Genomic DNA, 15,311 nt, shown 5'->3' with positions numbered 1-15,311 from the left:
AATAATCACACTGGTCGACGTTGCACCCGGTAATTCGTCCGCTATATGCGAATTATTACGACGATGGCGCGAGAAGATCTTCGTTTGTTTTGACGAGACCACGGCGTTTGTCGAGCTGCCGCCGGCAGAGGGGGGGGGGCTTAGAGCATATACTACCGAAGGGAGCCATTAATTCCTAAGCTACCCATACCATCGACTTCGCGAGAAATACACACGAAGTGATGAGAGAGATGTATATATTTAAGGGTCATTCCGCCTCTCTCGCTCTGCATTTGATTGGCTGAGAGGAAACGTATCGGCCAATCAGGCGTAGAGCGAGAGAGACAGATTATAAGCAACATATACCTCTTTCACTCTTCCCATAGACATTCTGTACACGCGAAGCTACCACCAGTAGTATATGCGTTAAGGGGCAGGGGGGGGGGGGGGGGGGGGGGGGAGTCTTGCAGGCCCGTGACGATGGGACGAACAGGCTGGCAGGTCGGGACAGGTTGCGACAGGATATCGCAGGTCCACTTAGCAACGTCCGATGGCCAGCAAACGGAGTTGCCGGATTCGGGTCGTGCTCATCTAGGCTTACCGAACAAAATGAAGGCGACAGAAAATTCCGCGAACGACGATTTCAGAGTGCTAATTACCGAGTAAAATTACAATCTCCCGTGTTATAGATTTCCACGTTAGTATTTCGCCCAGCGTATTTGCAGCTGCGGTAAAGCACGGAGGATTTCTCAAACACTGACTACTCTATCAGCGCCATGATCAATCGAATGGTAGAGCTTCCGGATGGTTTTCCCTTTCGGAAAATCGTTAGGTCAATGGATTGATCTGGATCACTTCCTATTCCCCTCTCCCGCTGGCTCACTTCCCCTCGTCGTACGGAGCTGTCTAACTACAGTGGGAACTTGAGGTGAGGTTGGGTTAGGCTTTTAACTGCTGCTATCATAGCTGCTACACTTTTCTGTGCTTTCCAGACTAGAAAATGAAGTACCAATCCAAAGTTATGCTCTTTCGACTAGTACAGGAAGTGTAGGAGAGTGTAGGTGGCAATGAAAAGACCTGTTACGTGTACTATATTTTTCTTGACATAGAAATTAGAGAGCAAAAAATAGTCGATATCTTGCAGCTTTTTTTTCCAATTCAATAACTATTGGATTCTATTCAGGAATCTATGTGCCACTATATATTATTCTAAAACATATCGTTAAGAGTTCTATTTCGGACACAAATGTTTCTAGCTCTGAATTTACTTTTAATATGGCGGCCCGCTTTGTGACGTAATCATTGGTCTAAATCGCGAATAGGACTTGAATAGGAATAAAAGATTGTAACTGCATGTCCCGGATTATGTGCGAGATCGTTTAAATTTTTTTCCCATATAGAAATATTCATTAGGCATCGATTCAACCCGACCCAACGCGTCTGCTATACCGAGAGTCTGAAGATATTTTCAAGAAAATCCACAGTTCGGAAAAGTATAAGTTTGCGCCGAAAACTAAGTAGTCATGTCGTAACTGATACGTATGTATGTACTATGGATAAAGTATTCACGCATTCAACTGATTAATTTTTTGTGTTTGAAATAATTACGCGTAATATTAAAGAATTCTACTCTAAGATACTGTGAGTATATATATTAAAAGTTCAAATACTTGTGTCAAATATTATGTTTATCTATCATTGCATCGTAATGTCATTGTATTAAACAAAGAAATAAAAAAAACTAAATGATTGTGTGCATACAATATTTCATCGATGACTGGCTTGTTGGTACGCAAGGTGGGGGGGGGGGGGGGGGGGGGGGCATTTGTCCAGATCTGGTACAGTGCGACCAAAGAGTATAGGACTTTGGGTGCGACATTCGCTTCAAGAGTTCAATATTCAACGTCCGATATACAAATTCAACACATGTATCTTCACACGACTAATCTAGTTCTAAAAAAGATTTTTACATCACAATCTTAGATGGCGCAAGCATAGCTCAGGCTAGCTCACATTTTCATTTCTGTCTTTACCGTACTGGAAATGTAACCTAACGGGGTACTAGAATTCACTTTGGCACACTTATATTCGTCAATTGCGTAAAACGACGAAAAAAATGCTATTAGAAAGGAATAAATTCGCCATTCAAGACGTCCACTGGCCGTTACCATTTTTTTCAATGACTTTCGGAGAAGACTAATAGAGATGGCGCCAGTCGAGTTGGCTTGTTGCCAACAAGATAAATAACATGGTTGCCAAGTGTCAAACCTCTGGTCAAATCACGAATGTTCAATCTGAACAGAAGGTACTATGTCAAGAACGTCTTTAGCTGGGTAACGATTCCAATGCTCAAGATCAAGTGAAATCGGTTTCAAGAAACCTGAATTTGCTCTTTATTCGAAAATGACCCAATCAAAAAACGATTTTTTCACTTGATCTATCATGATCTATATTGAGATTCATATTTCGATACAGAAATGACGAACTATGAACAATAACAACTAACATGCATCATCCATGTAACAAGATATATTGGGAAAAAAAATTTCATAATGTTTAAGTCTATGGAGAATTGGAAGAAAAAATTTCCCATAGATTTATACATTAGATAGGTTTTTAAGTTGATCGGAGAAAATTTTTTTTTTTATACACCCTGTTCTGTCTGCAGAGCCAAAAGATTGTATATTTTGAGATTTTGGCATTAGTAACGCGATATATACCATATATTACGCACTGTATTTTTTCTCGCAGTCTTTGAACAACTCATTGCACTTTTCACATACTTGTAGATCAGTTTGACTTTGGGTGCGAGTAAAAAATTCTTGTTGCTCATTTGTGCATGGTGCTATCCATGGCTAAATTTCACCCTGTTGTCGATGTTGAGAATCATTTCGTCGTTATTTTATCGCCGATCACCATACCCTGAAAGCCCCACATGATAGAATCTTGTTCCTTCACAGAAGTGCAGTTATCTAAACCTGAAAAATGTAAAATTAAAACGGAACAAAAAATCCATAAGGAAGTAAATGCATTTCTACATGATAATGATTTCGACCCTTCCTACTACAAGTGGATAACGTTCTGTACACATGGTGTCTGAAACTTCACTGCTGATGAATAATTTACGATCGGTATACTCATGAAAATTATACACAATAGGAGCTGCAAAAATGAATCTATTAAGCAAAATTATACCGCTTACTGGTAGTTATATTTACCGCAGCAACTCCTGTGGCAGTTCCTGCTCCTTAGCCAAAAAATCCTGGCTGCCGATGTGGTTAGATCATCACTACTTCTTGCCTGCCATTACGTATTTAATCCTAATAGGATAATTGCATGAGTATAAGAATGAGCTACTTTCAAGGATACGGAATACGATTTTTGTGATGCATTAGAGATATGGATAAATAAAGTTCCTTTTCAAGATTATTTAAGTTAAAATTGTACTGGGCATTGTCGCTTGGACGACGAATTTATTTATTCAACGAATAAGTCTACATATTGTACATTTTAGGGTTTTAGCAGGGCTACCATCATAGTTAAACTACAAGTAATATGGATTCCGTAATCATGAGCCGGTTAGGTAGCATGTACTTGTTGTTTTCACGGCCTTCTAATCGAACAATTGTATCTCACTATATTACATCTGAAACAAAAAAGAAAACCAAATCTTGACCATATCCGCTGTTCTTTGCAATTTGAAGTACTAGTAAACTGTTGCTCACAGATAAACGTACCAGAGGTAAACAGTTTTTAATTTACTGTGGTATTCTTACTATTTCTTGCATATAATTCACACACTCCTGATGCAGTATCAAAGAGAGACTTTACATCGCAAACAGGAGTACTAGCGTCGCACTTACGATCTTTTAATTTTCTCTACTATTTGAAGCTACATTGAATACTAACGGTTTGAAACTTTGCACTGGCGAAGGGCCTCGTTGAAGCCCTCGCACAGAGTCAAGTCTGATTGACCCTGCGCACATTCGAGGAACTGTTTAATCTCCCATGCGCAAGGTCCGCTGGGTTCGGCATTGCCTGCCATGGAAGCTTGAGGCGCAGCCGGAGCAGCAGCCGCAGGTTGGTCCGAACCTCCGCTGAACATTCCAGTCATCGCATGTCCAATTGTATGTCCAACTGCTGATCCAATTGCCACACCACCGGCGGTTGCTGCCATTTGTCCCATCAGAGATGGACCTTGGGATGGAGCGGCCATTGGGGCTGATGGTGCAGCATGCATCGGTGGCTGCGCTGGAGGTGGCGCAGCCCTTGCAGGTACCGTCGCCCTGTGAAAGCATGAAGACAATCCAGCATTGATTAAAAAAAAATCAGTAAACAGAAGTAAAAGATATGGAAAAGATCCCGGAAGAGCAAGACTTGCTGAAGTCAAAAATTACACGACGTAAACGTGAAGCTGACTATTGCATGAATTTGCGTTTCGAGAAAAATGATTATAAATATAATACGCGTGATAGTGATGTAATGCGTCGATGAAATTACTTTATTTCAATATCTTTCTACTACCTTCGGGGTGGTGGACTTGCGGAACGTCCTCGTCGAGGCATGTTGAAGTTATTATTCTTTGCTTAGTCAATATCACTTTCACGAAACACGTTCTGCTTCAAACTGACTCGTCTGCTTGGCACTGGCTGGGTTCAGAATTTCTAGTTATACAACGTAGAATATTCCGGAACAATAGTGTATGTATGTATATATATGTACAAATACACGTTCAATGTCGCACGGCAAATCGCAATTCGGGTAAATGACGTCAAAATCGGAAGTTGGGGCATGTGACTAAAAAGGCGCATTTTCATCCAAGTCCGATAAGTGTAGCAGAAATACTAGATGGAGAAACTCCATGATCTTTATTATGGACATGCGAACCTAGTGGCAGAATATTGAACTCGAGAAGTGAGTTGAACATGAGTGTTAAAATCACTTTTAAAGATTTTCTCGATTATAAATTAACCGCAGTAAAATGATACACTCCTAATAATATGTTCAGGGATCTTTTGAACCATAGTTTTCATCAAAGAAAAAAGTTACGAATTATGTGTAACTTTGGACCGTCATCGGTGTGGAATTGGAAACCAGACTTGACATCCTCAGTGAAATACAAGGGCGCATGCGCAATTGTTTTAGGTTAAGAATCACATTGAATCGCTAATAAACGTTGACTGAAGATGCACGAAGACTGCAGCTCTATGGACGTTAGCGTGCGGGTAAGAGGTATCAAGGGGCAAAAGAGAAAATTGTAATATTCTACTATGTCATCTCAATTTTACATTGAGATCCCATAAGACGAGTCAGTTGCCGCAGAGTCGTCAAATTATCTCTAAATCCTCCCAGACCTGGCAAACCATTACGAAAAATATCCTAGGGCTAATAGTCTTCATGCGACTGTCAAGCGTTACGCGCCAGATTTGAATAAAGGCCCGTGCAGATTCTACTTTGTTGATTGGAAAAAAAATATATGTCAAGTTTCACGCACAAAACATTGTACAATTCAGGAAAAAAATACGTGTAGATGATTATCTATTAGAAGAAACTCTCAGAGCAAAAAAAAGCATAAATATATTACTGGATTAGATTACGGTCGTTGAGGTGTTGGCGAAGGTGTTTTGGGTCTTTTTTTAGGGTTGGCCCTGGCTGTTGCTTTTACCTGATCCCTTGCAGCCAGACATTTGTGATTTGTAATAACTGAATGCTGAGAATTTCTTATTTGAAGTTCGAAATTTCGAGGTTATAGGCACGCATAATGTTGTAGAGTAACGCTAACTGACTGTGAGATACTTTTTCCTGCGTTGCCATAACAGTAATTAACATAATTACTGCGAAGCATTCTGCAAACCACGTTAGAAACACGGGCGCCAGTGACACCTCTAGTCCAGTGTCCGTTTTTTTTTTCATCTTTCAACTTTTTTAATTATATAATGCTTAGTCTAGCATAGTTCACGCATGAGAGACTTTGCGAATAATTATTGACCTATCTGATGCAATGGATCGTGGGATTCTGTAAAAAATCATAAGCAGTTGACCCGTGACGTTACGATGACTTCCGATCTTAAGATGTAAATAAAACCGTGAAGAAACGATTAACTGCACTCACACGAAAATAACTGCGCGTGCGTGGATTATTAATATCTGTCTTAACCCACCAATCAAAATTTCCAAACTCTAAGCCCATCTCGGGCACATAAACCGTGCTATACGCGGCGAGGTTGTATTATCCCGCCAACTTCATCACTATTGCTTTTCTCGCACATTTAAATGATAATTCATTCAATACAATCGGCTTGATACTCGACCGTGACGTCTACATTTTTTTGCCGAGAGAGTGAGACAAAGAGAGATTCGAGGTTATCTCTTTGAAAAAAAGAAAAATACGCCAGTAATAATAATGAAGACTAAGAAAAAAATTGTCGTACCAATAGTAGCTTAAAGCACCCGTTTTACAGAAAATTATTGCAAGATCAGTGCTAAACACATTTTTACTTTTGTATGAAATATCTTTAGCCGATTTGTTTATCTAAAATAGAATTTGAAATTATTAGATAGATGTAAATTACACGTAAATTATTACTGTCAAGATTATTAATACAAGCACGATGCTGAAAACCTTTCTTCTTGTTGAATTTTTTTTTTTTTCGCATAAAATTAGCGAAACAAAATATTATTTCTTCTTCGCACTTGTGTTTACCAACGCATGTCCAGTTTTCTTTCTCACTTCGTAATTATTTTTTTCTTTCATTGCATGTATATTCATGTTTGTGAAACCCTGGATCATTTGAATGTTTACATTTTCGCGTTCACATTTTATATAGTAAGCATCAAGGCCATGTTGACGGATTCTCAATTCGCCAATATCAAACTTGAGCATCTATCTCGATTAATCGTCTGCACTAACAATAAGCCTGCAACTTATTACAAACATCAATAATGGTAGAATTATTGATTTATGGCCGATTACTTCACTGAAAGATAAATTTAAACTCAGTGCAGCTTTCTTTCGCTTGTTGATTGGAATCGAAATTTGACTGACCGATAAACTTATCAATAAAATATTCTGCTTCGAGAAAATCAGATACTGTCTTACAATTAGTACTATATATATAATATCACTCTGTTAATTATTATTAATACTTTGTAATTTTGACAGCATTGAGGCAAAGTGTGACTAAACGGTAAAAAAAATATTAGTTTGTGCATAGATAAGTGAGGTAAAAAAACATTTTCTATCCACTATACGTCGAGTCATCGAAAGACTGCAGTTTTCGAGTTTCTTGCACCAAGTCTTTAACTCCAAGTCTTGGAACGATGAGTTAATAATCTTGACGATCCATTTGGAATCTTGTTCGATAGGTAATAAAAGACTTTTAATTGCGTCCTAAGAGTCCCACTGATATATCGATGTTCTTAGCGCGTAGAAATGACGATGAACGTCAAAGAAAGCGACTTATCATCGCTTCTATACCGTTGATACAGTAATTATCACCATAACTGTCAGCTTCACAAACTACTTTAATTTCAAAGGATTGTATAGGAGACTTGTAACAATTAATCGTATCTCTGCGTCTATCCGGAAGAGTACGCGTATAGTGGATCACAAATAAATCTGAGACTAATTCCATGATTCATAGATCGCTTTGGCGATTCTTAATTTATGTTATTAGAAGGTACAGCTAAGAGTGATATGATGTGTATACTTACACGTGCGCATCTGGTTCGTTAAATCGATTGATTAAATATTGATTATAAAAAAAAGTTATATTGTAAACAGTGCGCAGTTGTTGTCTGGCTTGTAATATATATAAATACGAATATGGCAATGATAATGATAATGAGTCCAACCTTCATTTCAAGGAGTGTAAACAACTGTGTGGTTCAGCAATATCGTTTAGCAAATACGCCGGGTGAATCAACTCCTCGTTACAATCAGTCGACGAATTCAGTAGTGCAGAAGTTCGTAAATTCAACACTAGCTGCTCCTCGCCAATTTACCTGCGGCACGAGGCACCGTAAAAAAGAATTCATACTCTATAACAAAGGCAGGGAAGACTGACAATAAGTAAAATCAATATTAGTTCAAAGATAAAACGGAAAACTTAGTGTTTTCACAGCTGTTAATCCCACAATGTTTACGTTGCGTTTGGAGTTCCTGGATACCAAGTGGCAACAAAATTTTCTTGGAATGTATGCTGGACCTGGAAAATTCAGCTAGAATGACCGTTGCAAAAAGATAGGATTTTTAATTCCGTTATCGCTGAACGGACTCGGGGTGCAAGTATCGATAACCTGCAGGGTCAAAGTATAAGCAAGTAGAACAACTGCAGCAAAAGTACAACCCATTGTCCAACCAATTTACGTGTTGCGACAATGCGCTTTTCACTGAGTGATACAGCATTGTGGTAACCTTGGTCAGGCACGACTGAGAGATTATGGAGACGTGGTGTAAATGGCAGCACTGTCACAGAATCAATGAAAACGTGCAAATTATCCTGGACTCTAATAGTGCCGCACCAGACTGCAAAATATTGAGTATAGATACATTTGCGATCAATCACATCGAGAAATGATGATCATACGTTATCGGCTTTTGAGGGAACTCATAATATCTTCCAAGCAGTCAACGCTCCACATGCCGACGAAGGACGTCCGAAGCAGACGGCTCAAGGAACTCATCTTGAGTTTAAATTAGCTACTCATTGTCAGTCCACAACTTGTCCGACAATTATTCACAGTCGAAGATAATCGAAGGATTTCCTTGCTGCGAAGCCTTTGTATGCATTATACATATCGTGAAAAATTGGTTACAGTCTCGATTGTGAGGAGCCTGATCATGCAGGGTCGCAATTACTGTTTCGGTACAAACTTTTTTTGAATGGTTGTTGCATAGCTGCAGCTGTACTTCGCGAAGAGTTTTTGCGCCATGAGATATTCAGAATATTAATACAACATATATCGTAGCGCATACTGTAAGTTGACAATAACGATGGCCAAATATTTTCGTATTTATCCTTGAGGAAAACATGTTTTCACACAAGGTCTAGTAGCGTGGCAAAACTCGTGGATATTTTACAGTACACGCGAGGCAGCTTAGCTGGAATCAAATAAGGAGCAAAAATATGGACATTTTATTACTCTCTGTATGTGTGTTTGAGTTATTCTCACGTGAAATTATCACAACTCATTACCACGTGTCGTTGAGCCCCGCTTGAATTTTGTTGAACCCGAAATTCGATCAGACCATCTTAACGTTCCAGCAGGTCTTCATCAGCTTGAAACAGGCGTACCTCATTAAGGCACCTTAAGGTACCTTACCAAGGCGTGCCTGTCATGGTCCTCTTCAGGTTATCATGAGGCATCCCTTACTGAGGCGTGCCTGTTGAACTCTGGGCAGGTTTATATCAGGCATGTCTGAGTATAAGGGCATGCCTGATCTGGCCCTGAGCAGGCTCAGACCAGGCGAACTCTACTACGGTGCACCTGATCTGACCCAGAGTAAATCTGCCACATCAGACGTCATGGAAGTCGTTAGCGTTCTCTTGGTAAAAGTATCAGATGACTTGTAAGAAAGTGTGGCCATCTACCTGCAAAATCCTACAAAGTAACACTTCGCAGTTAATTATTTTGGTAGATATCTGCCTACAGATATCAGCAACTCATTTTTGGTAGTCTTCACTTTGCATCTGTGTAATACTAGACTCTTTTTTACGTCATTTCAAAAATCGATGGATCTGAACAATCTTTGCCCGAGTCTGATCAGGTAGTGTCTCAACCTAGTCTGATAAATGCCCGATAAGGCCCTGATCCGGGTTCTAATCAACACTTGACCATCGAACCTGAACTACATTTCCGGTCATGCATTGATCAGGTAACCTGATGTGTACCTGATGAGGCGGTACGGCAAGCCTGAGCATGGCCTTAGCTGAGCCTGATGAGAATTTCGACTCGGAGCTAGATATATTATTCAAGGAAACGTACAAAAGAAGGAGAAAAGAAAACGACAAGACGTCGAGCTAAATCGAAACTGCGCGATTGTACTCGGGCAAATATCTATATCCGGCACCTATAATACATAGTGACGTATACAAACATAACCTGAAGTAACCCTTGACTGTAAGATTTCTTATCATTGATAAAAAAGAAGAAAGAAATAAATATTGGAGTTCGAATTTGGGGTCAAACAGTTGCATGAATCCTATGTAACTCGGCGTAAGGCCACAATTTTACGTAAGAATAAGTAGGACAAGTTTCCGCGCATATCTAACCAATTTGCTGCGGGAGAGGCGGTTAGTGTTTTGTTAGTGAATTGTCATTTGGAAAATTGGTTCGTCACGTTTCGACGTTATTATTCCATCCGTTATCAGACTCTTTATCTTTCGGGGAAATCGTATACCACGATAACCGCGTGTCTACATCATTAGTGCATGCGTGCGTCAGCTCTCGTTTCTTAGTGTTGATGTCTTCACTCTTTGATACACGTGTGTATAATAAACTCGAAGACGTGACTCAGAGCGGTGCAGAGCTTGGAGTGTCCCGCGATATAAGCGCACGGAGTGCTTCTTAGTACAGACCGCAGCTCCGAAGCCAACTGACAATTGAATCGTATATTATTTCACGCCAAAGAGTCGTGGCGGATAGTCGCCAATGTGTCGTCAGTTATATTTGCATTCAATTCCGTCATCAACACTCGCTCACACTGGTTACGGTTGAACGGTAACGGTTTTTCAATTCAAAATTCGAACTTGCCAACGGATCCGAACTTTCGCGCGCAAACGCCGCGTGCTTGTGTTTTGTTTGTTGTCAACCCTGTGAGTGATCATTGCAATTGATGCTGGGAACGAGATTTGCACACCCGACAATTAAATGTGAAACACATGTACCTAAACCTCGTTAAGGAATTGGGTAAGCATTGTTCTTCGTATGTAATAACGTATAAGTGTATTCAGTTTCTTTCATTGATTTTATCTGCATGTTCATTAATGCAAGAGTTTGTTCTTTGTTAACCCGATTGAGAGAATTCCTCCGTAGTTACGCAGTTCTCGTTCAACAAACGGGACCACGTATTTTGATTGGCTTAGAAGTCGTTCACATAATCAATGAAACATTCTGTACGGCTTTTCGTATGTATACTGTTATAATTAGGTTATAATACATGAATAACGCGACAATGGTAGCCAGACTGTGACTGTCCAATCGGTAACAACGTGTGATTCGAGCGGTCGTTTATATTTCATCAAGTATTAGTCTAGAAAATAACAAGTGATTATAGGTAGACATGCCGTACACTATCGTCGATCCGGTTACATGCGTGTAACTTTTTGGAAAATTTTAATAACTAGCTTTGAGTTCGGGCAAACTCAGCCGGCGAAAACAAGACGCAGAAAATTTCTTTATGTATACAAATCTTTACATATACATGCATACGTAGCATTACGTACGTGCGGTGCTGAGTCTGCTATTTTGATCTTTACCCAGCGGTATATGTCTATGCATACAGCGAGAATAGCTTGTTGCAATAGCAGGTTATTTTTTGCGAAAAGAAAAAGAACTGTGAGGCACAGGGCGGGGATGGGATTTAGGAAAAAAAGATACACGATAACGGGTCCCCGCCTCGTATAATTATGATCCGTGTTGTTTTATCGTAAACTCATATCGCACAAACAAAAACATATTTTTGTCACACGGGTGGACGAAGAGTTTTTTTCATCACGTACTTCACTGTTTCACTTTACTCGTGCTTGTACCTTCATAATATTACAGCTTCTTTTGCAACGATGCACCGCCGGACGGAGATTGCAAAATGCGTTTACTTATTTTCAAACTGCCAACTCGACGCTCAAACAGCAGAGTATAACACACCTGACCCAAGGTGGCGGGAATCATCAGCCAATTAAATTAAACATTGCAGTGCCATCCTCTCGCTTCACCTGCGGTTGCAGTAGAAAGTTTCGATGAGGATGAGCAGCAACGTTCACAGAGTCGTTCACAGTAAAAAGCCTTTGATTCATAAAGAGTGACCCTCGACGTTCATTCTCGGCCATATTTAGCTGCAGTCTGTCCTCCGCTAAGAAGGATCGAATTATAGGAGGTCTTCTCTCCGACCAATACCATGCAGAAGACCTTGAAGGAGCAGTGCCCGGAATATTTTCCGTTGGATCTGCGAGTCGAGTAAGCCTGCGATTATTTTTCGCGCCATAAAGTAATTAGGGTCATTCAGTGTCGTTTCGATGTTAACGAACTTGCTTCTCATTCAGTCACGTCGCAGTTTCTATACCGAGTACCGATAATGTATACATATAGTGATTAAGTATCGAGGGTAGGGGCTTTCGCTTTACTTATCTTCATACGAGTTGCACATTATACGTATCGTTGACTTGTGCAGCCGGCAACGTTTTTCACACCGCGAATAAAAATTTATTTTTGGCTCCCCCCCCCCCCCCCCCCCCCCTCACTATGTGGCACCTTTTTATATTCTCAAAGGTCACGCCGTTAGGTATCTGAGAAATTGACAATAAATTTCATTTTAACGGAATTAAGACGCACTTCAGGTTCATACGTTAAAAATAAAATTTCTGATGAAACATTTTGCGTGATATCTATATATATGTATGTATGTTACTATCTGTTTCACTGTTTGGTAAAGACCGATCATCCACGAGCTGTGAGAGATTTCTTTATTACCTACCGCTAAAAATTCGACGCGACTCTGCTTTGTTTCTCGTGTGAATTTCTTGACACAAAGCTATGTATACCATGCTGCAACTAGTACGAGTGTCGCTGACCTGGGGACAGTGGCTCTACACGTTATCTCAAGGTTGCGACGAGGTGTGACGACTCAGTGCCACTGTCATTGCGGGGGCGTAGGCGGAGATGAATTATTGCAGTATCACTGCAAAAAGTAAATGCAAATAATTAAGGAGAGGGAGGGGGGGGGGGGGGGTGTTTCTCACTTATCGTCTCACGCTGATGGTTATAGTTGGCAACAATGATCGGTAACGACGACAAGCATGCGGATTGGCGTACGTTGTATACCTTTGCAGCTCTGGAGTGCGGCGTCATCCAATTAGGTAACACCTTGCCCTGCTGGTTGGACAGTATATTTATCTCACGTGCCGCGTGTCGAATGCAGTCGGGGTTCTGACACCAATCGTATGTGGAAAAATAAAAGAAGAATACACACGCTTGGAGTATCTTCTTCTTCGCTATTTTTCTAATTTAAATACAGAGGCGATGATGACGCTACCGAAGGATAACCTCTTTACCGGGAGATCTTATCTCTCTCCGACTGTGAAACTTGACGCGATATATCTAATCGATGTCTAGACCTACTGATAAATCGAGGGAGCAATGAAAGTGCACATCCTACTCTTTATCCACGTGTATAGGAAGGTATTATTTTTAGAACGTTGAGTTCTTTGTGATTTCGTTCTCGGACGAAGTGCGGATCCACAAAGGTCAGAAGCGTCGCTATTCTTCTCGCGTTGAATGCAGTCTGCCCTGCGGGAGATCACATGCGCCATATGCAGAGAAACCGAACACCATGTCACATTAGTAGGATATTTGTCGGAATGATAACACGTTTAGACTGTTCTACTCTGTCCACAAATTTCCACGCGATATGCTTGTTCAAATGGAACCCCTTATAGTTCCTTTGTGACAATTTGATGATTATGGACTGAATATTGTACTGAAGAAATGACGAAATTTTACTCTTGAATGACGCGATGTTCTAAGAAATCGTGATACTTGCGCCGAGGAAAAAATCTGAATAGCTTCAATGACCTTTCTTCAAACTACAACACACTGTAAACTTACGAGGCAAAAAGAAATCCGAGAATTTGGCATGCGGGAATATAAAATATTTCAACATTTCATAAGAAAAGGCTTGCGTAGTGGGTATATGGTTTCCAAGGATTCCAATTTCTTGCCGCCAAACAAGGCGGTCATTAGAGATGATCATCAATTCTACACATACATCACCGGCGTGTTTTTCGGCGTGAAATTTTCCGTTTCATGTACTCAAAACATCTCCAAACCGGCACCTAGAACTGTTGGATTGTTACGACGTAACAAAATATCTTGGGATATCCGGTACAGCTGGCAAGCCAGGGAAGAGTGAGAAGTGATTGGACGTAAATTTAAGCAAGGAGGGTGACAGAGACAGCAATAGACAGATGAGCAAGCAGATGCGCATCTATTTCGTGGTATTCCTTTTAGAGAGCTGATCTTGAGCGACTCTCTTACTCAGAACCACGCATTATGTATGTATAGTAAAACTTCCGAGCATAGGTAGATTATTATTCACTAAATTAACGACGAGCGATTTTTGTCCGAGTTTTAAATCACACTTACCGGGATCTTTCGTTATACACTGTTGGATAGCAAAACAGTCTAGACACGTGGTAAATACAGTTTTCTTTGCTGGCACTACGTCAACGACGCATCGTGTACGTGTACTATATACCGCAGAACAATTTCCTCGGAACCGTTACATATTACGGTTTATACCGCGCTTCGTAATTTATTATCTAACAATAAAACCATGTCGCCGTACAGCCTTGGCTCAAATCATCACTCAACGCACCAAAGATTGTCCGCAATTTGTAGTCGGAAAAGACGCGATTGATGTGTTTCTCCGTTTCTTTATTTACTAATTTATTCACTTGTCATTGAATGCGGAAAGCACATGGACTCTCTGGCCACATCTGCACTTAACTTGTATACGGATACGAAAACTTTTGAAATTGTCGGCTATCAAGCGGTTATCGGTGGAATAAATTACCGCAAACTGGTTCCGTGATGTAAGCCATATAAGTCATGGGGTCCGTCGATTGACCCTGTTGGTCATGGATACCCATGTCGAAATTGCAGGTGCAGATACGCAGAACCTGTTTCCTGACGAGCCTACAGTATCCGACTCTTTAACAGTTGCATGTATGGGAGTATTTTCTCCCAAGGTCATCCGAGGCGTACATCAACGTACATTTGTACAGGTGTGTGCAAATCGCGAAGAGATCGATACTTCAATACGTGTACTCAGTTTTTTCCGAACTCGGGAAGGGTACGAAAATAGAAGATGACAGTGCAAATTACAGGTAGTTTCATGGAAAACCAGCAAACTTACGCGGATTTGAATAGAGATAAGAAACAACGCTTATACATGTAGTCGATTTCTGCGTTGCGGGAAAAGACAGCGGGATATAATATTATGTATAAAAAGTTTGCACGACGTCTTTGAATCAGCATACATTAATAAAGACTTTGTACACGTCATCGGTAATCGTAGAATTGATTACGTTCTCGCGGGATAAGTCCTGCGGGCG

At 40.4% G+C, this 15,311-nt stretch overlaps 1 protein-coding gene across 1 annotated transcript; it reads right to left on the bottom strand.

Moving 5' to 3' along the window:
• Positions 1–3,437: 3,437 nt before the first annotated feature.
• Positions 3,438–4,732, bottom strand: LOC124410986 (coiled-coil-helix-coiled-coil-helix domain-containing protein 2). The gene is made up of 3 exons (XM_046889765.1): positions 4,504–4,732; positions 3,889–4,265; positions 3,438–3,625 (listed from the first exon to the last, which is right to left on the bottom strand). Exons 1-3 carry the CDS (start codon positions 4,542–4,544, stop codon positions 3,615–3,617), a joined length of 429 nt encoding a protein of 142 aa, XP_046745721.1. The 5' UTR covers positions 4,545–4,732; the 3' UTR covers positions 3,438–3,614.
• Between the last annotated feature and the right edge of the window lie 10,579 nt (positions 4,733–15,311).

The sequence above is a fragment of the Diprion similis genome, chromosome 10 (assembly GCF_021155765.1).
Source record: "Diprion similis isolate iyDipSimi1 chromosome 10, iyDipSimi1.1, whole genome shotgun sequence".
NCBI lineage: Eukaryota > Metazoa > Arthropoda > Insecta > Hymenoptera > Diprionidae > Diprion > Diprion similis.
The sequence above is the reverse complement of the archived record's forward strand: the minus strand, read 5'-3'. Positions and strand labels throughout refer to the sequence as shown.

Bases quoted from the DNA above. Each gene is read 5' to 3' on its own strand.
- LOC124410986 (XM_046889765.1), bottom strand. From the start codon at position 4,544: ATGCCTCGACGAGGACGTTCCGCAAGTCCACCACCCCGAAG. The intron at 4,266-4,503 runs GTAGTAGAAAGA...ATGCTTTCACAG, and splicing joins GCAAGTCCACCACCCCGAAG to GGCGACGGTACCTGCAAGGG.